This window comes from Panthera leo, chromosome D4 (assembly GCF_018350215.1).
Source record: "Panthera leo isolate Ple1 chromosome D4, P.leo_Ple1_pat1.1, whole genome shotgun sequence".
NCBI lineage: Eukaryota > Metazoa > Chordata > Mammalia > Carnivora > Felidae > Panthera > Panthera leo.
This window is the reverse complement of record NC_056691.1, coordinates 84,030,312-84,055,884: the sequence shown is the minus strand read 5'-3', so window position 1 is coordinate 84,055,884 and position 25,573 is coordinate 84,030,312. Positions and strand designations below refer to the sequence as shown.

Genomic DNA, 25,573 nt, shown 5'->3' with positions numbered 1-25,573 from the left:
TCCCTATATAAGTGCTCACACTTGGTGGACTTCATGTTTTCCCCATACTATTCCCTCTGTGGACTGCCTGTCCCCTCCCATCGTCTGGGTCTCCTGCCATCCTCCTGTGTTCCTGAAGCACTAGCATAGTCCCACAGCTGTGGTTGGTGCTGGCCTATTTGTGAACTTGATACGATCAGTCAACAGGATCAACTTGCTACAGAGAGTTAAAAGGAGAGGATGTAACAAAGGCCATCATCGTCTTCTGGTTGAGTTCTAGAGTTCGCATTGATCTTTTTGGAGAAGAAAGATTGAAGTTGTTTTAACTCATAAACTGGACTCAAGCTTTTTGACTTGGCCTAAGACTCGTTGAACCATAAAATGAAGTGTAAACTCCTGTGTAGTTTGTATCTATAAACATAAGACATCTGCCGGTAGCATACAGTGAGTTCATCTGAGCTTTGATTTGTTGATCAGTGCCCATTTGTCAGAAAGGAAGTCCTGTATGCACCTCTAAGTTTCAGTGAAATCATGTGTATGAAAACATATTTTAAATGTAAAACAGCATTAGTTATAATTCACCTTGATCTGATCACCTGACAACAAGCCTGTTACTCTTGTAATGTGTGTCCACGCTTTCTATTTGTGTTTGTTGTCAGATATGTAACACATACACAGCTGTAATCGCACTTTCACGTCTCATCGTGATTGTCCAAAGGATATCCAGGGACTGAAAACATGGCATAAGAACCAATAAAGGCAGTGGCATGGCTCTCAAGCTTCTTGGTCTTAGACCCCTTTACACTCTTAAAAATTATTGAGGAGGTTGGCTGGGTGGCTCAGTTGGTTAAGCGTCCTACTTTGGCTCAGGTCACGATCTCGCAGTCCGTGAGTTCAAGCCCATGTTGGGCTCTGTGCTGACAGTTCAGAGCCTGGAGCCTGCTTGGGGTTCTGTGTTTCCTGTCTCTCTCTGCCCCTCCCCACTCACACTGTGTCTCTCTCTCAAAAATAAACATTAAAAAAAAAAAAATTAAAAAAAATTATTGAGAACCCCAAAGAGCTTTTATTTATTGAGCTATATCTATTTATTAGGAATCAAAACTGAGAAATTTTTAAATATTTACAAATTTATTAAAAAGTAATAAATCCATTACATGTTAAGTTTTTATGAAAATAGCTATATTTTCTTTTGTTCTTTTTTATTTGTTTTGTTTTCCATTTTCTTTCTCTGAAGAGCATTTATTTTTGTTCCATCAGGAAGATGAATTGTTGGCTAATCACCTGAATACTATAGCGGGCACCGTTTTATATTTTTGCAAATTTCTAGAATATCTGGCTTTAGAGAAAACATCTTGATCTCCATGTCTGTTGCATTCAGTCTGCTATAATATATTGTTCCAGTTGTAGTAGGTGAAGAAAATTTGGCCTAACATAGATATGTGGTTGGAAAAGGGAGGAGTATTTCAGTAGCCTTTTCAGACAATAGTGGGTATTAATTTTCATTAATATGCCACAACTCAAGTGATTGATTCTTAAAGGGTAGTCGCAATGTGGAATCAGAACCATATCTATAAACTTGTGTACTAATTATTATTACTTTGTGCTCTTATAAGATAACAGGCATGAAAGGGGCAAATAATCTCTTACTGTTAATATTATGAAAATAGTATTGAGATTATGGCCGCCTGGACTGGTTCTTGGGGGTCACTCCCTCCAGTGGGTCCTGGACTCCTCTCTGAGAACCACTGGTTTGGGGTTTGCAGCTACCACCTACCCAGCGTCTCTGCTTGCTGCTGCTTGTAGGAATGCGGTGAGGTGGGAGGAGAAGGAGAAGCACAGCAGGAAGAACATGGATCGGGTTTAATAGAGCCGTCCCAGCTCTGCCTCTTCCCAAAAATGGTGTCTCGGGCAAGGTTTTGACCCACTCTTGACCTTTGATGTCAGAGTTAGGATTTGAACCTGCGTCTCTGAACTCTACGTTCTGGGTTCTTTCCAGTGTTTTTAAGCCTCAAGGCCACTTCCCAGCACTTGACTCTCTCAGCACCTTCTCTTTCTTTGCTGCAGGCCCTAGACTTTGCCTGCCTCCACCTTCCTCTCTTCTCTGCTTCCCTCTGACCCCTCTTGCCCTGGCCTGGTTTTGCCAGTAAGGTAGATACCCATTCCTGTTTCCTCCTTCCTGATTCCTTCCCCCACATAGCTAGGCTCCTTCCCCTTGTAGATTTTGCCCTTCAAACCTTTACCAATTGCATATGGGCTCTCTGCCATTCTTCCAGACCCTGGTGTCAGTCCATCTGAGCTCCGGTGCTCAAGTCACTTTTAGGTCCCACCCCAAAATTTGATCTATCACAATACATCTTTGAGTTATTGCAGCTCGGGCATTTTGACACGATACATTATGGTAATCCATAGCACATAGAGACATTAACACTCCCGACTTTGACAAAATACATTGTGAAGTCTTTGAAGGCACCATTACAATTTATCTTGTCATTCAGGAGGAGACCCAGTTCAGCATTAATGTAGATGAACACAGTGTGGCTTTTGTTTCATTTAATTGCTTATGACCTTTTTAATTGCTAATTTAACAAAATACCAAAGGGTTATGTTTCAATTAAATTAACACTTTGGGAGTGGTTTTTTTAATATATGTTTATTTTTAAGACATTCTGGCTCTCTCTGCTTTTTACTTGGAGTAGATAAAAATGTCTTCTCTTGAACAGAAGTGGGTTTTTAAATGTGAAGTTGATATATAGTAATAATTCTAATATGCAAATGATACAGTGCCTGCGTATGGTTGGATTCACTCCTTTCTAGAAGGATACAAACAGTAAAGGTATACATACAAAGTCTTTGAACTTTTCTGGTCCCAAAACATGCTTTTGGTATAATGCTCTGCTTTGGATGTTTGTCTTTAGATGTAAAATGTCTCTCGTACGCACCATTTATTGGGTGCTTCTCTCTGCCTTGTAATACTTTCTTTGTGTTCTGTAGCAAGTTTGTAAGCTCCTGAAGATCAGGAACCCTGCCTTATCCTTACCAGTGTGCCTCCATAGGCGAGCATACTGCTGGCATGGGGACAGTAGTTGCAGGTTATATGGCTGACTGATCCGTACACACAGACGTGCCCCCTCCGAGCAGCGACACTCCTGAGCCTCTGTCAAAAAATGGCTCTATAACTCCGAAGACCGGAAGTTGTTCATGTTCGGCAGATGACCTGCTTGGGGGTGAGCAGCATGTACTGGAGGCGAGTGCAGGGCTGTTGTCCTTTCCTACTCCCCCAGGAGCTGTTGCCCTTCTAATCATAAAAGCAAACACACCCCTTATCATCTGGGGCAAGGCTCAGAACTTACCCGAGTAACAGGGGGGCCTAAATCCTCAAATGGGATATGAATTTACACTGTTAGAGAGTAGAAGGTCAATGCAAGAAGCATTAGTGTGTTGAGCCAGCTCCAGCTATATAAGTCTTGAACAAAATTAATATAAGGAAATTGACAAGCCTTGCTGGTTATTCCATAGCTTTAAGACCTCTACTAAAATCCTATCATCTCATCTGCCCATTATTAACATTTCAGCAAAATATAAAGTTTTCATTAATCTCCCACAGCAAATTTAGGAGTGAAAACTGGCACTTGTTTGAGCTTTTAGGACTACATTAGCTGGTGTATTAAACAAAATATGTCATTCTTCAGTAGCTTCTGTAAGAAGCTAAATCAATTTCCAGCCATATTTATGCACCACTTTATCTAAAAGCATCTGAATTATCATTTACAGCTAAGATGCTTTATTAGCAGCTGGCATTGAAATTGCTCAGTAAAAAATTATATGTCACGTTATAGTAATTTTTAAATTGGTTTTAATCCAACATCATAAAATGTAAAACTCTTAAGTGTAGTTTTTTTTTTTTTTTTTAGTAATTGGCATTTTAGCATAATGAGCTGTTACCTCTTTCCAAATCAAATACCTGCAATATTTAGAAAATACTAATTAGTAAAGAAAGCAGAAGTTCTTGAGCTAAGCTGTATCTAATAATGGCATTTTCTCAGATAAGATGACTTTAACTGGTTTTTAAAACATGAAAGGATTTTAACATTTTACCAAAAATTCTCCACAGCTCTCATATATAAAAGGTTCTAAAAATAGAAATAAACACATCTTCTCGGTTCTGTTTCAGGAAAGTGTATATTGGGGAAAGTGATTGATTATTTGAAACTCTATAAATTCTAGCCACTCTCTTGGTTTAAAATATGGACATTACCCAGAAGACAGTCATGCTCACAATGATGCCATTTCTGTCCAAAATTACACATGTCCTAAAGAAAGGTAGTGAACTTACCTAATGATCCTCATAGATGTTGAGTGCAACTCTTCTGGTCCTCGTGATGTGATGTTGGCTAAGTCGCTCAGCCCCTCTGATTCTCCTGTGGCCGTGGCAGCTGGCATTTATCAGTACATTTTTATTGAGCACTTGCTTTATCCTGGGCATGGTAGCACTAGCAGGGTTTAGGCTATAATGGTGAGTAAAGCAGTCACTCTGCCTGCTCTATTAGGGTTTGCAGTCCAGTGGCAGAGACAGACAATGACTAGCTGTGACAGCATTCTGCAGAAAAATGCTGGGTGCAGTGGCAAAGGGAGCTGAGCTACACTTGGGGGCCAGGGGTCAGGGAAGTTTCCCTGGAATGTCACTTGAGCTAGGCTCTTCAGGAAAAATACGTAGGACACCTGGAGGAATAGGTCAGGAGAGAATGAAGTGGGGAGAAGGGGACCTGGGCAGAGAGGACAGTATAATATATGCAGATGCTCAAAGATGGGACTGTATCACAGGCATGCAGTGAATGGTCCATTAAGGGAGAGGCTGCATCCTCCCTGAGCAGGGAGCATTATTGTGGGTGCTAGAGTGGTCCAAACTGGGAAAGTGTTTGGAAATCAAATGCACCGTTCCTAATAAAGGAGTTCAATGTGAAGGCATCAGAAACCAACTTTGACTTAAAAGCTTACCCTGTAGGCAATAACTGTGGGAAGGAAAAGCCTGTTAATTGTCAGGCTGCCAGTTATGTAACAGAATTTTCCCATTTTATACCCAAATCTAGAGTTTTCCGTTCCTCCAACTCTGTCCCAAGGAGTTCTCTTTGGGTTTCCCTGTGAAGCCATCTCTGAGTATTCAACACAAGGCTTGGGCACCCTGTTCTGGTTGGCCTCTGCCATACAGGTGCTTCCCTCCCACTGGTGAACGGTACCAGTAGCTGCACCTGCAGAAGACCACATTTTAAGCTGGGGAACGGGAAATAATTTAGCTTTGCTTAGTGTGGACTCAGGCACATGACTTTACCTCTCAAAGCCTCAGATTCCTCATCTGTATAATAGAGAAAATGAGTACCCACCAGGTTGGCATGAGGCTTAAGTGCATGTGTAAAGAGCTTAGCGCCATGCCTGATGTCTAGTGAGCACTCAAACGCACTGGTTCTTTATGTATTTTTTATTTATTTACTTAGCACAATTTAGTGAGGGCATACCAGTTGCCTGCACTGCTTGTAAATGATACAGAGATGAATGAGAAGCTTTACCGACCATCAAAAAGCTTCCAAATTAGGCCAGAGTGACCAGTCAACAATTCCAGTGCAAGATTGAATGTGGTCCTCTCTGACGATAGAATAAAAACAATCATGACTGCTGTTTAAAGTGTATTATGGTTAGATTCTTTAAATACATTTTGACATTCTGTGCATGGTAAAAACGGGCTCAGAGAGTTTAAAGTCACTTGACCTTAGATCATATAGCAAGTTAGAGGCACAGGAATTAAGCCCAGGGCTGTCTGGCCCCAGAGTCCAGTATAACCCAGATTCACAAATTCCAACTGCTGTGGAATTCAAGAGGAGATAGACTTTGAGCCGCCTTGAGTGGAGTTTTGACAAGTCCAGGGTAAGCTTGGAAGGCTACCACATGAACAAAGGGCCGGCAGTAGAAAAATCTAGACTTGTGTGCAGTCTGAGGAGTTTGGGAAGAGCTGAGAGAAGGTATGGCTGAGAAATAACAAGTAAAATTGAAAAATTACATGTTAGGCAGATTATGGACAGCCTTGATTGCTTGGCTGAAAACAGTGCCTCGTTCAGAAGGCCATGGGAAGCCAGGCAAGATTTTTGAGCACTGGCCTTCTTACTTGTCCCCAGTACACCTCTCAGGGTACTGGGCATGCACGAAGCTCTCACTAAACATTTGACGAGTGAATAAATGATCTAGGCTTTAGAAAGCTTTATGAATCAGACAGTCCTATGGTGGCTGGATCGCAGGGAGAGCTCGGTGGCTGGAAGGCCCATGAGGACACTGTTACACCCATCTGAGAGTGAGCAGGCTCGTGCCCACACCAGTGGAGACTGGGATGCAAGACGGGAAACTGATGAACACACAGTTTGAGAATCTTGCAAAGCACAAGATTTCTCCAAGAGCACGGATTACTTTTATGATCGGAAAAATTAATTCAGAAAAGAAGCAAGAAGGATGACCACCCATGCTTTTGTGGTTGTAACTTAACTCTCGTGGAGATGGAGAGCTTCTGGCGAGCAGCAGTTTTTCTATCCCTGTGAATCCCTGCTGCCCAGCCAAGGGCCTGCCATAGAATAGGCAGTGCTTGTGGTATTAATTGTTGAATGATGAATATGTTACCATTCTCTGTTTACTGGAATGGCATTATTGAGTCATCGCTCAGCCTTTTCTTCTCTAAATTAAATAGCCCATATTATTTTAATTTATCCCAGAGCATTTTAAGCAGACACCATTTTCCAAGCCTCATGTATCTTTATGTGTTAAACTGCTTTTTCTTCCCCAGGTTCAAGGGCAGACGGGGTTTTTGAGGAGGATTCACAAATTGACATAGCTACAGTACAGGATATGCTGAGCAGTCACCATTACAAGTCATTCAAAGTCAGCATGATCCACAGACTGCGATTCACCACCGATGTCCAGTTAGGTAAGTAAGTACATGAACCGATGATGGACTGAACCCTTCGTATCAGTGGTCAGTGTAGAAACAGGGAGAGAAACAACATCTGACTTTTATGTGACCTGAATGACTGACGGTAATTTGTTTTCAGAGAAAATGTTTAAACAGTGAAATATAAAGTACCTCCTTTTTCCCACCTGAGTGCTCTGTCTTGTCTCTTTTTTTATGAAGCAGAAGATTAGAAATAGAACTAACCTGAGACTCTTTTCAAACTGATTGACTTCTGTGAAGTTCCATAAATCTTTTCGTTCTGTAATTTTCTACATGCTATCCTTAGAACCGCTTTGTAGCATTGCCACTTGCCTTTTTTAACTCAGGTGAATTCATTGCTTATTCATTCATGACTTTATTCAGGAAGCTTTTTAATGATCTCAGAAGTTATATTTGGATCCTCACCGAATAATCCAGACCTTTCAATTAATATTTGGGATTAATCCGTGCTCGCTTCGGCAGCACATATACTCAAATATTTGGGATTAATCTGTTCCAATTAAGGCTACATTTCTGTTTTGACTTACATGTAACAAGAGTAGAAGTCTCGTAGTAGTCAACATAATATCATCATCATCACGGCTGTCATTTATAGGTGTCTGCTGTGTGTTAAACACTGTGCTAAGTGCTTTACATACTCTGCAAAACTACCTAGAAGGTGGGTATTTGTGTCTTCCCCATCTAACAAAGAAGGTAAATGAGGTGCAGAGGGGTGACGTCTGTGGCCAAGCTCACACAGCAGGTAGTGTGAGGAGCAGAACCCTGGTTTGGCCAACTGAAGTGCACCTGCTCCCTCCGAAAGGACACCGGGGGAGCAGGGAGCAGGTGTGGGTGCCAGGCTTAGTCAGGGAGCGGACCTGGCTCTGCCACCTGCCTCTGCCACGCCACCCCTTCCCGGACCTCGTTTGCTTGTGTGTGAAGGGGGGAGGTTTGCGCTCCAACGTCGAGGCCCACCGATTCTGGGTTTCTCACAAATGCTCCGTATGTGTCTCATAGTAAAGTCTTTTGTAATGCTGGTGTTAGTCTGGCTAATTTGTAATAAGCCTCAAAAATCTCTTCAAATACTCCTTCCCAGCCTCACTGACTAGAGCTTGAAACACGCTGACAGCACAGCTTAGTAGGTAAGAGGGGACCCTCGGATGTACAAAGCTCTGAATCGTGGCTCTGTCGGTAACCAGCTGTGTCAGGCAAGTGCCTTCATCTTTCAGAGCCTCAATTCCATTCTAACTGGGAATATCAGTAGCACCAACTTCTTAGGATTGCCTTGGGGAGCAAGTTAGGCCATGTGAAGCACTTAGTACAGGGCCCGACGGGTGGTGGACCCCCTGTAAAGGAGAACTTGTGGTGGAGAGGCAGGGCTTTGGACAGACTCTGGAGCTAGAGGCCTGGGTTCAAACCCTGGCTCGTTTGTCCGCTGTATCACCACAGGCAAATGACTCAGAGCCTCTGTTTCCTCATTTGTAAAGTGAGGATAATAATCCCTGTCTCACAGATGTCCTTACAGGGATGAAATGACACCACACATGCACACTACTCAGAAAGGCACCTGGCACATAGCAAGTCCTCAGTAAACACCAGCTGCTAAGATGATGATGATTCGAACAGACTAACTAGATGGATTAGCACCCAGTAACTTTGAACCAAAACACAGAACCCACCTTTTTTTCCTCTTTCTGGACCTGTTTCTGCCTCCTTAAAAAAGAAGGAAAGAAGGAGGGAAGGAAGGAAGGAAGGAGAAAGAAAGAAAGAAAGAAAGAAAGAAAGAAAGAAAGAAAGAAAAGAAAGAAAAGAAAGAAAGAAAGAAAGAAAGAAAGAAAGAAAGAAAAAGAAAAAGAAAGAGAAAGGGAGGAAGCTAAATATCTAAATTGTAAAAAAAAAATTGCTTATTTAATGTCGATTCTTAAACATAAAATTCTTTGGTGTTTTTCTTCCTGGAGCTGCTTTTCCTGGTACTTATAGAAATAAAAATAATGAGGCTACTCAAAAAGAAGCCAGATTCAAGAAAAGGGGGTGGGGGGGGGTAGAAGTACGTACTTTATTATTCCACTACGTACCATTCAAAAATACACAAAAATAGCGTTGGTGCTATAGTGGTGAGCGTAGCTGCCTTCCAAAAATACAGTCATCTGCTGTGCAGGAGTAATGAAGGTGGTCATCCTGCTGGGAGAGGAGGCTGTAGTGACTGCAGGGGAGACTTGGGATGCTGGTAACGTTCTGCTTCTTGATCTGGGTACCTATTACATGGGTATGTAGACTTTGTGAAAAAAATCAAGTTACACGGGGCTCCTGGGTGGCTCAGTCAGTTGAGCTTCCAACTTTGGCTCAGGTCATGATCTCGTGGTTCATGAGTTCGAGCCCCACTGCAGCTCGGAGCCTGGAGCCTGCTTTGGATTCTGTGTCTCCCTTTCTCTCTGCCCCTCCCTAGCTCGGCTCACTCTCTCGCTTGCGCGCTCTCTCTCTCTCTCTCTCTCTCTCTTTCAAAAATAAAAACATCAAAAAAAATTTTTTTAAAGAAAAAGTCAAGTTATAGATACTCTTACAACTCATGCATTTTCTGTTGGTATATTTTCAATTAAAAGTTTACTAAAATAAGAATGCTACTCAGACATCTAGTTTGGGTTTGCCTACAGTACCTTCCCAGTAACAAAGGAGTGGCTCGTTTTAAGGAGCCCAGTAAGTAGCCGGACTGCAGCCAAGACAGAGGTCCAGGCTACAAGGCAGGGATTTTCCCAGGGAGCACAATCAGTAAATCCACCCATCCCCAAGGTAAAAAAGCAGTGCTTTGGAAAGATTACCAAGATCGTGAGCTTCTTTCCCTGTTTTTTTTTTTCCAAAGGCAAAAAAGCCAAACTTTAATTCATTAGATTCTGACATGTATATTCATTTAAAGGAAGAAGTCCACAAAAGGATCTGTGGGAAGAGCCCAACTCTGTAGTCAGGATTGGGTTTAAATCCCAGCATTACCACTTACCCCCAGTGTCTCCTTGGACAAGTCCCTTTCCAGGCTTAGTTTTTGTCATCTGTAAAATGGGAACTCTAATGTTTACCTTTCAAGGTAGAATAGAATAAAGTGTTTGGCCCAGAGCAGCTGTATTCTGAAAGGAGGCTCATCTTAGTTGTTGTTACTATTGTCACTGTTACTTATTTTGCCCATGGCTTTCTGTCCAAGCCTACCATCTTGAAATTAGCCTGATCACTTAGATTAGGTAGTGGCTCTGTTGGCAGAGTTTCACTTGTAGCCACAGTGGAGGACACTTGTCAGGTAGAAGTGGATGATGACAGTGGTGAGGATATCTCTCCCTGGAGCAGTGGTTCTCAGAAGTGTGACTAGAGGCCAGGTCCCAGTCACCTCTGGAAGTTTCCAGTGGTACACATGGCACCCTCTGGTGGTGAGTCATGGCTCCAAGGAGCTTCTGAACGGTCAACTGTCAGAATATCTGTTTCAGTTACGAATCTACACTCAGTCTTACAAACAGAGCATTATGAACAGAAACTTCATATATTAGTCCTAAGGAATTTTGTGACAATTACATAAACTCTGCCTGTGAGTACTATACCATGTGATTAATAAATAAGCTCATTTCCTGTTGCCATGTAGATGAGTTCTATAACTTCAGATCCCCTTTCCCTCGCGAAGCAGGTGACACCCTTTCATTTTAACAGTAACGACAATAAAAACCGGCAGAATAATCCAGGAATTCCTTCTTTCCAAAACTGACTCTACTGTAAAGGATAGGGCAGCAAACAACGCACTTTTATGAGCATTTGAGTGAGCAGCTGGATTCTGAGATCAGTAAATAATTTATTTTATTTCAACTGACTAGCCAGGTGCTTCAGATCTTTCCTGACACTGATGGATGGTCTCCTCTGCTCATCCATCCTGTGTCAGTCAGAGCAGAGATTTCACTTGCCCCCTGTGGCAAGTTCTTCTAAGTGGTAAGTGTCTGTGTGCAGCATTTCCCCAGTAGCCCTGCTGATTCCACAGAAAACTCCCCGTCCACTCTGAGTCAGTGGTACGCAGGAGCACGCAGCAGCGATCAGAATTCCCCAGCTCCGCGGCATCATCACAGCTGCTTGTCTCCCGATCGGGTAGTCGTGGCCCGTGCTCCCGTTTTTGCCATCTGCCACCTGCTTCTGAGAAAGGCGAGGAGGGACGCAAATTTGGATCTGCAAGACCCTAACTTAAACTGATTTTCCACAAGACTTTTCTGTGATTGAAAAACTTTATTGGAGTCCCGTAGTGAAACCTGCGGCAAAGACCTGATCTTTGTAAATAATATTAAGAAGAATTACAATTTTCTTCAGTTTATTTATTTCTTTTGAGAAAAAAAGCACAAGTGGGGGAAGGGCAGAGAGAGAGAGAGAGAGAGAGAGAGAGAGAGAGAGGAGAGAAAGAATCCCAAGCAGGCTCTGCACTGTCAGCACAGAGCCTGATGCGGGGCTCGAACCCACAAACCGTGAGATCATGACCTGAGCTGAAGTCAGATGCTTAACAATTGAGCCAGCCAGGTGCCCCAGAATTACAATTTTTAAAGGCAGTTATTTATCAAGTGCTTGCTATGTGCCAGGCACTTCGCTGATCACTCTTATATTCATTGTCTCCTATAATTATATCACTATTACTGGATAGTACTGATATTATCTCCATTTTTTATATCAGGAAACTAGGGTATAGGGAACAATTACTCATCAAGTAATGAAGCTGAGATCAGAATCCAGACTGTCTAAAGCTTCGTCCTGCACCTAACTACTATATTATGCCTTGAATGCAAATTGTCATCACACTAATACTCTTTAGCTCTAGGACAATTTTCAGTGTACTGTGAACTTTCCCCCCATCACCTTATTTAATCCACACAGAGCAGTGATGATGTTATTCCCATTTCATAACAAAAAACCAAGGCTTGGAGGAGTAAATGAAGTAATGTGATGCACATAGAGAATTTAGTGTTGACTGGCACGTAGCTATTGCTTAATAAGTACTAACTTTCCTTCCCTCCCCCCTCCGCCCCCCAGCCATCAGGATAGACAGGGGGGTATCCAGTCCCAGTAACAGAACTGGGACTGAAGCCCAGTCCCATACGGCGAACCCAATCCATCAAGCCATGGATGTCTCAAATAATCTCTCTGAAAGGTTTCATGGTTTCCTTCACGAAGGAAGTGATTACTTCTAGTTGGCCAGTTCCAGAGATTCTGCACATCCTCACTCTTCCCCCTGCCCTAGCATCTGGGGGTCAGGGTCAGCATAGCATGCACGCCGCTGTTCCATCCTCTGTTCACATTGTCAGTCAGTCACTGCCCTTCTTCCCTCTGGGCCCAGAATCGTTTCTAACACAACCCTATAAGCGAGCCCTCGCAGTCAGTTCAAGTTGGTTCTTTTTTTTTTTTTTTTTTTTTTTAAATGTTTATTTATTTATTTTGAGAGAGAGGGCGGGAGGGGGAGAGGGAGAGAATCCCAAGCAGGCTCTGCACTGTCAGTACAGAACCTGACAGGGGCTCAGGCCCACAAACCATGAGATCATGACCTGAGCTGAAACCAAGAGTCGGACACTTAACTGACCAAGCCACCCAGGCGCCCCTGAAGTTGGTTCTTAAGTTGAAATCTATTCACCATCCCTGCTGTGCCAGCCTGGAAGGTTTACCACACAAAACCGTCATGCCTAACCATTCGTGTATTCCTTGAAAACGTCCTTGGAATATTTCATCTTGTCTGCTTCCTCTCTGTGTTGGGCCTAAAAGTACAGATGCCCTTAAGTGTAGCCCTTGCTTGAGCTTATACCTTATACGTTGAGGTCATTTCCATTAATGTGATCTACCCATATGTCTGATGCTGGGTGCCTGACCATAGGATCAGGCACTAGGACGTGTGTGGCCAAAAATGCCAAGGCTGAGAGCTTGAAATGGGTTTGGAGAAAATCAAACTCAAAGGGTCAAGTATGGATGCCAACCAGGATCTAGGACACCCATAGCGTTCTGTCAGTAAGTATTTGTTGGCCGCCTGGTAGAAGCCGGATTGTGATGCACCAGCCAAGAGGCTGCCAGAAATCCACGTAAGAAACGGAGCAGAGAAGGCCAAGATACCACCGTTGGGTACCTCTTAATTACGTAGTACCTCAGAGCAGCGATTGTGACCCTGACTGTATATCAGAGTCGCCGAGTCCCTGATCTCATCCCGGGCCTGCTAGTCAGAATCTCCCCGTAATTATGGGATTTGGGAAATGCAGCATCTCGGCATCCAGAGGACTTTCTTGCCCCTTACCTCTTGGTCCAAGGCTTGTTTTTACTGGGAAGGTTGGCTTGGAGTCCCTGATATAGGGTCTGAGGCTGAGAAGTGCCTTGACAGTTGTGCCACTGTGCTAACTTGATCCCTTCCCTTTATCATTTGTCAGTATAGACCTATCCCCATGGCACCAAAGGTATATAGGTCACTGAATCTGTAATATACCGTGAATTCCATCTGCGTCATAATTGCATATATAACCTAACATCATTCTGTGTAAGATGTACAGATTCTGTATAGGATTTACAGATAAAGACTGTTTCATAAAATCTCTCTGAAAGGTTTCGTGGTCGCCTCCACTATCTCTTCATAAAACAATCCATATGTATAATCGTAACACTTGTGATCATGGTAGTTATTTATCAAAAGTATCAAGTACAATAGCACATATCATAGAGAAGGCAGAGAGGTTTCATCTCATAAACTGACTCCAATCAAGTTTGTAATGGCTGCCCAGAGCATTATGCTGAGGCAGCATCTGGAGCTGCGTCTGAGGGCAACATAAAGAAACTCTGTGATTGATTAAAAATGCCTGCCCTGAGCCTGAGCATGATGAGAGGCAGCATATTTGCCATCTATTGTCTAACCTGGTTTATCTGTCCTGTTGCACTTACCATTTAACCCCCTGGTCAATACCTACAAGCCAGCACTCAAGGAGGACTTCATTACATTGCTATTTTTTAATATACAGCATGCAAACTTAAGAAGCACATTAATAACACAAGACTGAGTGAAAGCAAGCAGCTGTGGCCTGCACTTTTTTTTTTTTTTTTTTTTTTTTTTACTCCTTGGGCTCACTCTGGTGCTGTGTGGCTCTATGAATAAAATATTTGCCCCTGTTATTTTCCACTTGGGGCACCTGTGGAGTATAGTTCGAGTAATTACATAATCTGGAAATGTAGGTTCTTAGCAAGTGAATTGATTTTCCCTCCTATTTCTGTTTCATTTTCTTACTGAGTACTAAGGAGATCTCCTCCTCCATTCAGACACATGAAAATGATCATGAGAGACATTCATCACACTTAGCTCCAAAATCCCTGGGTCCATTGAGTAATTTGAGGATGGCAATTCTAGTATCACATGATTATTCTGTCCCTGTTGTGACATTTTCTGAACCAAAATTTGGAATAGAGTTTAACAAGTACTAATGAGCTTATGAAATAGCAGGACAAATACTATCAAGACTGCCTCCAGAAAAAAAATTTTTTACCAGATTAGTGCTTACTGCAGTACTTGGGTTGAGGAAAGATCCCCTGATAGGAAGTGTCAGAAGCTCTAGGGGTTTTTTCTCACTGTGTACCTTCCTCTAATTCCTTGCTCCCAGATCTGCCCTTTTGAGAATACCTGTTGAGTACTCCAGGGCTACTAATGACAATGTATGAGGTTCCTCAGATGGTTGAGAAAGCCTTGAGAACTGGGAAAAGTGGAGAGCCATTGGCATAATGAAATTAATGGGAATAGGATAATGGAGTGTCCATCCAGCTTCTGTATTCCTTTTACCCTGCCCTCAACCTCGGCACTTGAGCTCCAACATGATACCAGGGCCTGAACATGAGAAAGATCTGGTCTTTCCACCCTCTGTAGGTGATAATCACAAATGCTCTTAGGAAATGACATACTGCTTCCTAACTGACGCTGAAAGCTCACCTGAAGCATCTACTTGCCAGGAGAATGTTTAGTTTGGGAATCTAACGCCCTCAGTACAAAATCTTTGTAAACGCCTTCTTACAGAGAGAGCTTAGTCCTCATCCAGGGACAGGTGTTACTGGGTGGAACAGTCTCGGGTCTCATCCAGTCAGCTCCACCCTTGTGCCCATGCGGTGCTGTGTACAGCTGTGTATTCATGGACTCATTCCTGTTCAGGCCACTGCTTAGTTTTCATTCCAAGGATAAAGGCCTAGTCAAGTATACTCACACTTGTTACCGAGTCCCTAACTGACCACACATTGGAATTGGTAGCTCTTAGCTATGGTTCCCAAAAGGTTTCAGATGATTAGCCCTTGAATGGAACCAGTGATTCTGGGGCCCAGTACCCCCACTTGATCTCAAGAATGTAAGGCTCCACTGGGTATCATTATAGTTGTGGCTAAAATATTGTATTGTTACCTATTTGGGGTCCCTTAGGGAGACAGTGCTTTTTATACTGTATTGCATTTGCTCATGATGTGAATATACCCACTATATAAACTTGATGCATTGAGACAGGAGAGGTGGTCTGTTTAAACCCTGGCCTGATAGTCTGGGGATGTGAATTACGGGTACAGCGCTGTCATTAATGGGTGACATCAGACAAGTCATATCCCCACCCTGAGCCTCAATTTCTTCATATGGAGAATGAAAGCCCCAGACTGGGTGATCTCTGAGGTCTCATTAAGCCCAAACAGCCTTTGTGTCTGATCCTGTGTGTAAATTCAGGCAAGTTTCAAAGACTTCCCTGAATGCTCTGTGGATGCTATCGATTGGCTGTGTGGATTCAGCACAATCCACTCCAGCAAAGAGTTGTTCATTGGCACTCCCAGGGGCTTTTCCAGGCTTTCACAGGCTCTAGGTAACCCGAAGACAAGAGGATTGTAGAATTGTATAAAAAACTACTCCAGGATTTAACAACAGTGGAGCTTTTCTAGTCTTAGATTCAAAGTTGTAGGAAATTGATGAATGAACCACAGCTCGTGATGTCTGAACAAATAAATAACAACTGAGGAAATACACTGAGGCATGGAATATTAAATGCCCTAATTTTTGCCAAACTGGTGTTTTAGCTTCTTAGAAGGGCATTTTAAGCGTGCCTTAGGGGAGATTGTGCCTCCTGGGAGTCAAGCATGCGCCTCTGAGACAGTAGGAAGCGGCAAGCTGGTTGGGAAACAACCCAGAGTTGGTCAGATAGACCTGGTTTTCAACCCAGCTTTGCCATTTACTGACTTGATACACCCTGCCTAAGTACATCATTTCACCTTTCTGCAGTTCATCTCAGTAATAATCTTACTAAAACCTGAGCCCTTATTATTTTTTAAAAATTTGTTTTAATGTTTATTTACTTTTGAGACGGGGGTGGGGGGGGGACGGGGCGAGGGCGCAGAGAGAGAGTAGGAGACGCAGAATCTGAAGCAGGCTCCAGGCTCTGAGCTGTCAGCACAGAGCCCAACACAGGGCTCTAACTCACGGACCACGAGATCATGACCTAAGCCAAAGTCGGACACTTAACCGACTGAGCCACCCAGGCACCCCGAGGCTTATTATGTGCCAGGCATTCTGCTGAGTGTTTTACATGCTTAGGCCACCCCATCTTCATGGCATCCTGGGAGCTGGTACTGTTTGTTACCCCCTTTCACAGAGGAGGAAGCTCAGGCTTACCCAGGGAGAAGCACCTTAACTCAGGACAACAATGGGGATGTGCTGGCAAAATCAAGATCTAGAGACCTAGGAGGTGGCTGGGAGGTGCCGGGGGTTCCCCTAGCAAGAGTGGTCCCACTGCTCCAGCTGTGACAACGGTTTTCCTGGTGTCGAATATGGACTCTAGGTTGCAGAGAAGTATGGCCAATGACACTTGGTAATGGGAGGTTATTGTAAGGATGCGTGAGGGCGAGAATGTTGGTCTCCCCAGGCAGACAGTCATTCTGGATCCTGGTTCTTCCAAGGCTGTGATGTAGAGCAGGTCCCAGAGATAATGCCCCCAGACTAGGGCCAAGCAGATCCCTTGTTCACATCCCTCCCGGCTCTCCTTGTGCTCCCTGTCCAGACTTTCAGCACAGGGTCTGTGTCACATCCCTTAGCCCAGTGCCTAACTCCTGATAATGATAGTCATGAGAAATAGTGGCGTAGGTCACAGCGATATGTGAAGCCCTATTTCCAAGCACTTTACAAGTCTTATTTAATCCTCACAAAAGCCCAGAAGGTAGATTCTGTTATCATCACCATTTTACAGCACCTTGCCCAAAGTCACATAGTTAGGAATTAAGGAAACTGATATTCAAACTCAGGACTCTCTGACTCTGAAGTCTCTATGCCTAATCTCTCTGCACTACTGCCTTTAAATATAAAATGGGCTCTACTGCCTTCCAGATAGAAGTGGGTAAGCTCTCAGTAAGTTGGTCAACACAAAAGGACCCAGCACAGAGCTGCCCAAAGTAGATATTCAGTCTGTTAGCAGAAGATGATATACATGCTAATTTCCTTTTATGGACATCTTTTGGGTAGTTAAAACAGACAAGGGTCTCCTTGTGATAACTCTAAAGCCTTGGACAAATAGTTTCCCCCAGAGAGTTGTATATACATTAGAGTTGCATTTTTGTTTATTTTGAGCTGTCTTGTTAGGGAAGGATTTATATGCTGGCATTGACTTAGGACAGCAATCAGGCATTGTTTTCCACCTTTGACAGTTGGCGTAATAGTTTGCTTCCAGTGAGGTTTGACTCACTATCTGGAAGCTGTCAGAAGTGGGAGCATGAAAAGGTCATGACGGATGGCTATGGATAAGTGGGTAGGGGGAGAGCTGGTTAAAGGAGACAGTTGGCCTCACTTATTTCTGAGGGAAGGGGCTGACCCTGTCCGCTTTGGGCCAGCCCTCATGCTCTCTTCCTCACCTACCACAGCTGGTCAGGTGAAGCCCTGCCAGGCAGCGTTTTGTGAGAGTGGCCTCAGGGTGGCCATAATGTAGCCACGGGAGCCCTTCCCAGCAGCCCAGCCACGTGGGTGCTTGAGAACTGCTAGATGGAAGTAGGTCTTTATGTAGGATTTGCCTTCATGACTATCAGTTACCGGATTCAGCATACTGCCTTCCCCACACCATAAAAGTTGGGAAAGGGTACTGAATTCTGAGTAGAAACCAAGAAAATGTCAGCTCCTAAAATGATGTTTGTTTTTATTTCGGGTGAATTTTTTGTTTTGTAAAAACACAGAAAAGGAAAGGACCTAATCCTACTAGCCAGAATTGACACTGTTCCCGTTGGGAACGTATCCTTTTGATCTCTTTTCTATAAATATTTTTCCTGCTCTTTTCACTTAGCTTCAGAAGAATTTTTCCAAGTCCAAGCTTATCTCATACAGAATTTTTCGTGGTTGTGTTGTAGTCCATCGTAGTTGGATTAACTGTTCCTTTGTTGGCCATTTAAGTTGGAGAAATGGAAACTTCACAAAAGCCAACTTCCCTTGTTTTCATAGACATGTGTTTATAATTTGAAATACTTACACATACTGTGTAAGTGACACTTTAAGGAATGCCTCTGCCTTTCCTTCGGTGACTTTACACAAAAACTTTAGCCAAGGAAATTAAAACCACGCTCATTGGTCATAAAGAAGAATATTGCTAGGATTTCATGCTCCAGTTTGTCATGTCTGAACAAAAATAAGTGTGCATTTATTGGCACATTTGAATGTTTATTTTTTCCTTTGTAAAAATTTAAAAAGGACACTGGGGAGCTCAGTCAGTTAAGAGTCCGACTCTTGATTTCAGCTCAGGTCATGATCTCATAGTTCATGGGTTCAAGCCCCACATTGGACCCTGTCCTGATGGCGTGGAGCCTGCTTGGGTTTCTCTCCCTCTCTTTCTCTCTCTCCTTCTCTTCCTGTCCATCCCCGCTTTAAAAACAAAAAACAAAAACAGAAAAACATTGAAAGAGGATACTAAAGACTAGCTGAGCAGAATTTCTCATTACATCTGGGACTCAACTGAATGCGTCCATGCAGAGCAGTGGGAAGTGCCATACTTAGGAACAAGATCGCTCTGGGCATGAAATGGCTTTTCCACTTAAAAGCTTCCCAACCTTGGACACGTACCTTCACCTCTCCTAGTGCATGTTATAGAAAATACCAAGCATGGTTTTTTGCAGAATAGCATAGTGGCTGAGAGGACAGATTTTGGGACCAAATTTTCTGACTTTCTCCAAATTCTAGCTTTGCCCCATTTTAGCTGTGTGATCTTGGGCAAGTTACTTAACCGCCCTGGGTTTCCATTTTCTCATCTATAAAATAGGAATAAATACAGTAACCAATTTGATCCGGGCGTTGTGAGATTTGAATTCGTGCACACAGGATTTCTAACCATGCTAACATATATTTGGTGCCAGGTAATGTTCACCCCTCTTTGCCCCTGGCGTGGACTGTGGTGCCAGCCTCCTAACTGGTCTCCTCTCCACCAGGCTGCCTCCTCCTTCCAGCCAAGAAGGAGACCTTGGACCCCCAAGGCAGGGACAGAAGAGGTCTGTGTTTGCTTCCAGGCTAGATTCTGCAGACTGTCCTCAGCAGTGGGTTCTGGGTCTGCCCAGGAGAATGGGCTCCAAGGCTACACCGCCCCAGGGCCTGCCAAACTGGAAGCAGAGGGTTGTCACTTGTCCAGCAAGCACAGATCAGCTCCTGTGGGCTGTGTGCCCTGTGTTATGAAGCTGAGACTCACACACATCTCAAGTACAGTGAGATTATTTAATGTACAAAAGGATTTTTCCCATCAGGAAAGATCCCCCTACAGGTTCCTTTAAATAGTGACTCCTCCAGGCAGGCGAGTGTTTTACAGATCATTAACTACTTGACTGAAAGCCTGCAGGGCAGAGAAACTTCAGACTAAAGTGTTGGGAGCCCCTGCCAATTACAGATCAATCCAAAATGAATATAAAGTATCTCTGGAACTAGAAGTCAGTGGGAAAATGTGATTTGATTCGGAAAAAATCTGATTTACAGGCAACTTTTTTGGAACACACCAGTTGTTTAAATGGTGTTCCACCTGCCTGCCCATCTTGAACCTAATGCATTCAGTCTCCCACATCTTCATCCCCAAACGCCAGAATTGGGGTTCCCCTCTGCGAACAGTGACTGCACAATAACCCCCAGAAAGGGCGTCATTGGGAAAGTGTTTTTGTGGCCATGCAGAGAGTAGGCAATTGATGCAGAGATACAGCCCGAAATGGATGAACTATACAGTAACAATTTGCAGATAAAAATAATAGAAGTTAAAGTGTACTTTACATGATAAAAGAAAGATGAAAGAGGACGAGAGTCTGTTACATCTGAGATGGTTACAAAAGTCCTGCTTTGTGAAGTAGGCTCTGTTGAAAAGATTGATGCCATGGGGAGTGACCTTGGCTTGGAGCAGGAGCTGGTGATGTATGTATGAGCATCCCTCTGCTAAATGGACCCAGATTTGTAGCACTAATATACATGGGAGCCCAGAACCAAACTCAGTACGGCAATAAATCAACAGCCACTTTGGGTGTCATTTCTGGTTTATATTCCACTATTGTTCTATCACTTTAATTCATGTCACTATCATCTTTTCATCTGGAACAGTTTTATATAATTTTCCAGTGGAGTTACCTGACAAATCCTATCAAATTAACAAGGTACATTAACAATATTGACTGACTACGGCTTCAGGAGTCGCAGGGCCGTAGAACAAAATTTTAAAGCTGTGTCTCTCTGGTGATGATTCCCCCCCCCCACTTTCTGGGAAAGGAATGTGGGGCAGGGTTTATTCCACATATGAGATATGCACATTTATTTTGCTCTGCTCAGTTTTGACTGTTATAAATGTCAAAATAAGAAGAAGGAGGAGGAGGGACAAAAACAAAAACAAAAAAAACCAACGCACTTGCTACCAGCAGCCATGGCGTAAGTACTTTTCTTCTCTCAGGGAACTATAGAAATGTCCAGATCTTTAACAATTAATGGCCAAATTGGAGGGAGGAGTGTAACTGGGTAGTCGTAATCTATTTTAAGTGAAATGTAATGAAACTGGTCTCCTGATACATTCTCACCCTCCTGAAATCATCTAGACCTGAACGGCTGGAGTCCATTGGACTTATGACATTATGCCTGATTGAAATATGGAATTCCTGAAATATGTCTAATGACAAATTCCAGCGTTCAATTAATAAAAATATACCAGTTTTTCATCTTTTCCAAAGACCACACAGTAATGACCAGGGTTAAGCAACTGTGCCGCATCGTCTCCCGTGAAGACCGCAGACGAGACCGGTGTTGTCTGTATGGTCTCCTGCCTTTGTCTGACCGCTCTTTGGGATTTCTTTAGTCAGAAAATAAAATAGAAATGGAGTGTGTGGCAGACCTCATCACTAGAATGGTTTTTTTAATATATATATATATATATATATATATATATATATATATATATATATATATAGTTCGTTTGCTTAATTTTAAATTTGCTCACAGACTATGGTCATTGTGTTTTGGGGGGTTTTTTGTTTGTTTTTAATTGAGCTGTTTCTTTTATCTGCTTTTCCTTTTGGCCTGCTAAGTTTTCTCAACGTCGTACTGAAAAATTTCTGAGGTGATCCATGGAACAAAACGAGTTAATTCTGATTGTCTTTTTGTTACAGTATGTACATTTGATGGCTTTAATTATCTCTTATATCTTTGCTTGATTTTGCTTTTTTTCCACTTTGCCCCTGACCTTTAAACCATGGCCTGAAATATTAGTTACTTTCAAGATTCTATCTGGGGCCCACTCTGGAAGGCATATTGAAGGTTTTTGTCTCACTTCATGAACAGATTCCTCAATTTTCAGCAAAAGAGGAAAAAGAGAGCATCTAGTCTAGATCGTGTGTGTCGGGCCGAGCATACGCTGCTCAGTGACCCTGGGAGAGCGATTGCTGTGCGTCGCCACAGTTATCCTAGGACACCTTTCATCCCAGGCATCACCTTTGTTCTCCCAACACCTTTGCTCCCAGTGACTGTACAGTATGTTATGTCTTTCACAGCTCTGAAAATGAAGCCCACAGTGCCAGTATTTAACCTGCTGCATTCCTGTTATAAAGTCTTTGTTGCATAAATCTCACACCCAGTGCTGTTTCTCCCTACGCTGGAGAAGCAGTGACCTCCGCAGACTGAAGCAAAGCTCCAAGACTTGAACTTGGAAGGTTTTATCTAAAGGACCTTTGATCCTCCTGTGACTTCTCTCAATCAATATAGCTTGGATAATTATTTAGTGTCAGAGAAGGGCAAAGATAGATTTTTCCTATTTTTAGTGTATTAAAAAAAAAAGAAGACCACTGATGAAAATGTTTTTCTTAACGAACTTTATGTTATGGTTTATTTCATTACCATACGGAGGTATAATGTAGGGTTAACTATGCAGGTGAACCCTGCGTTGTATCTGTAGTGCATCTAGGATGGCATGTTTTTTTAACCTTTCTATATGCTTCTTGGTGGTTTCTCCCCTCAACTCACCCACGCGGGAAACCAAGCTGTGCATCTTCTGTATGCCCTTTGGAATCTCCTTATGGCTGTCTTAAGCCAGTGGCATTCCCCAAAGCCCTAAGGAAGAGCTCTTGTTCATCTAATTTAAAATATACAAAACAGGTCAAATGATTACACCGAAATCACTTACACCTTCCACTTTTTGTGGCTTCTTTTTTGTCCTTCCCCCCCTCCCCCTCCCCCCCCCCCCCCCCCCCCCACCCCGGCCTTACAGGTATCTCTGGAGACAAAGTAGAGATAGACCCTGTTACGAATCAGAAAGCCAGCACTAAGTTTTGGATTAAGCAGAAACCCATCTCAATCGATTCTGACCTGCTCTGTGCCTGTGACCTTGCTGAAGAAAAAAGCCCCAGTGAGTAGTCCCTTTTATTTATGTCTCCTTTCTCTCTTCCCCCTCTTCCCCTCTGTGTGCTGGGTGCTGGGAGAATATATTGCCACCGTGTCCTTTTTTCCTTGGGTCTGTTTAATTCATTACCAGAAATTTCTTTTAATCAGACAGGATTGTATTATGGTGCCCAGAGCCTGACATGGGCCCCCATCCTGTTCCGTCTTGATGGCAGCAGAGAACCTCACAGCCCTGGCTCCTGACCTCCAGAGCCCCGCCCTGGGGACTAGGGGCCTGGGGGCAGGTTCCTGCTGAGAACTGGACTCCCCAGAGCCCTCATTTCACTTTGTGCTCCCTTCCTCTTCCCATTTGGGGGACTTGGGCAGTCGGACCTGGACCTGCCTTCCTTCCAGATCGAGGGAGGCTGGGAGATTTCCTGTGGCAGCCTAAGACTAGATTTAGATATCCATCAAGCCGGAAGTGTCAACAGCCTCCAGATTATTGGCAGCTGCATGACCTACCAGCTCGTAATTAAACTCCTGCCTGGTCCTGCAGAAGAGATCACTGCTGGGCTGGCACTCCTCTGCTTAAATTATCAAAGTAGATACAGTCTGGTTGTATATTTTGGCATATTATATTTTTGCAGTTAAGTAATTGAGTGTAGCATTTAGATTAATCATTTTTAAGACTTCAGTCCCATCGAGAGGCAGAAAGGACACAGATCACACTGAAGTTCCTCCATGGGAGAAAAAAGTTTAAAGTAGACAAGAATTTGTTAGCTGCCTGGGAAAGGCTACAAGACAGTTATTGTCAGAGCCTGGTACGTATCGGTATCGCCTGTAGAGCCTGTTTAAAATGCAGTTATCCAAGGGCCCATCCCCAGTGGGTTCTGATTCAGTAACTTTGGAGAATGACATGATTTTTGTTAATCCCTTTACTCCAGTGCCTGCTGAATTGGGGAACAAGTGTTATAAGGAATGATGTACTCAAAAGGAACAAGAAATGTAAAGGCCAGCAAGTGTTTATCATATGGTTCAAGTTTTTGAGATAATACTGACTAAACTGGGACCTAAAAAGCAAAAAAAAACCCGAGGGAGGCGTACAGACAGAGCACCTGCCACACTGCCTCCTTTATGGGTGGGGTTTTTTTGGTCAGATCCAGCTATGCTGGGCTACGCAATCTCCTCCTTTCAACCTGTGAGGCTCCAGCTGGGCAAGAAGGGAGAACCTAGTGGTACCGAGGGGAAGGAGGCAGGCCGGGCCCACCCACCCCCCCCCCTCCCCCCAGCTTGCTGCCATTCCTGTCATCCCAGTGAGGAGATCCTGCAAGATGGCTGCCAGAAGGGGCTGGTGAGAAAATTGCTTGCTGCTCTGGGGCCCTTGCCTCTGCCTTTAGATAAACATCTTCCTAATCCCTCTCACTGCAGCTTATCAGCCAATAAAGATGTCATTGTTCTAGCATCTTTCTTCCCAAGAACTCAGGATGCTTTGAAAAGTAACATTTTATAAATTCTCCGTGTCTCTGAAAAATGAAAGGCAATCACATGTTGCATAGAGGGATAAGCTGGAGTAGAAAGGTTAGGGAAAGAACTAGAAACGGGATTCAGATTTCCCTTAACACTCATATCAAGACACTCACTTGCCAAGGAGTGTGCTTCGGGCACCGAAAGGTGAAGGGTGTAGCACAGCCAGTGTGAGAGGGAAGGAAGAAAGGATGCACAGACAGCACCTCCCGGTTGCCTCTGGCCATCAGTCAGTCAGGAAGTGATTAGCACACGTCTGTGACAGTGACCACAAGTTCCAAGCCTGGGGGATGCAGAGCAGACGTGGGGCCCACCTTTGCAATATTGACAATCCAGCAAGAGAGTCTTTTGTCATGTTTGCAGACCTACTGGATGGTTCTGTGTAAAAACCGCACATGTGGGTCGTAAAGAGGTTTCCTTCTCTCTCACTCTGGCTCCCGAGGTCTAAAAATTGTGACACTTGCCTGAACAAAGGAGCGCACTGGCCCAGTCAAACACTTCCTATGTCCCTGTGCCCTGTCAGTGCTTTCCAAACCATGTTCCTCAGAGGTCTGGGGATGGGGGAGGGGGCAGGTTTGGGCATAAGGACTCCCCTTCAACCAGTAGAGCTCTACTATTTTCTCTTTGGGGATTCTGCATTTAAAAAGTCTGTCGGGGGTGGCTCAGTTGGTTAAGCATCTGACTCTTGATCTCAGCTCAGGTCTTGATCTCAGGGTTGTGAATTCAAGCTCCGTGTTGGGCTCTGCACTAGGTGTGAAGCCTACTTTAAAAAAAAAAAAAAGTCAACCGATAAAAAGGATTTTGCTACTTAAAAAAAATTTTTTTGAAAGTTACAGGCTCACCAAGTAAAATCCAGATTCCTCAGCATAGCCCTTAAAGACATTGACCACTTGAGGTTCATAGCCCATAATTTCCCATCCTGAACTTGAGCTGCAGTCAACTGTGAACTGCTCGCACACGAACACACCTCGAATTCTGTGCTTCTGCTGTTCCCATCACCTGGAATACGCCTCCACCCTGATTCTCCCTCTGACAGGCACCTCTGCTTCCTCAGGCCTGGCTCATTCATCTTTCTAGGGTCAGGCTCTCTCCACGACTTTGTCTCCAGGAGCTTGCACACGCCTGTGGTACAGTAGCTCTCACGCTGTGCCATATGTATCGACTTCAAGTCTGTCCCTCTCTCCCACCCCCATCTCCTTGCTGAACTAATTGACCCAGGAACTGCTTTCTGTGTCCTCAGTCTGCAGCACAGTGCCCACAGAGTTGTCCTCCAT

General features: G+C 43.7%; 1 protein-coding gene across 10 annotated transcripts in view; it reads left to right on the top strand.

Moving 5' to 3' along the window:
* MAPKAP1 (MAPK associated protein 1) overlaps positions 1-25,573 on the top strand; it is a 274,415-nt gene that overhangs the window by 223,511 nt on the left and 25,331 nt on the right. For all 10 annotated transcript variants that reach the window (XM_042912768.1, XM_042912767.1, XM_042912771.1 and 7 more), the window contains 2 exons: positions 6,800-6,940; positions 22,666-22,803. In XM_042912768.1, the coding sequence (XP_042768702.1) occupies positions 6,800-6,940; positions 22,666-22,803 (279 nt within the window). The remainder of the gene's footprint in view (positions 1-6,799; positions 6,941-22,665; positions 22,804-25,573) is intronic.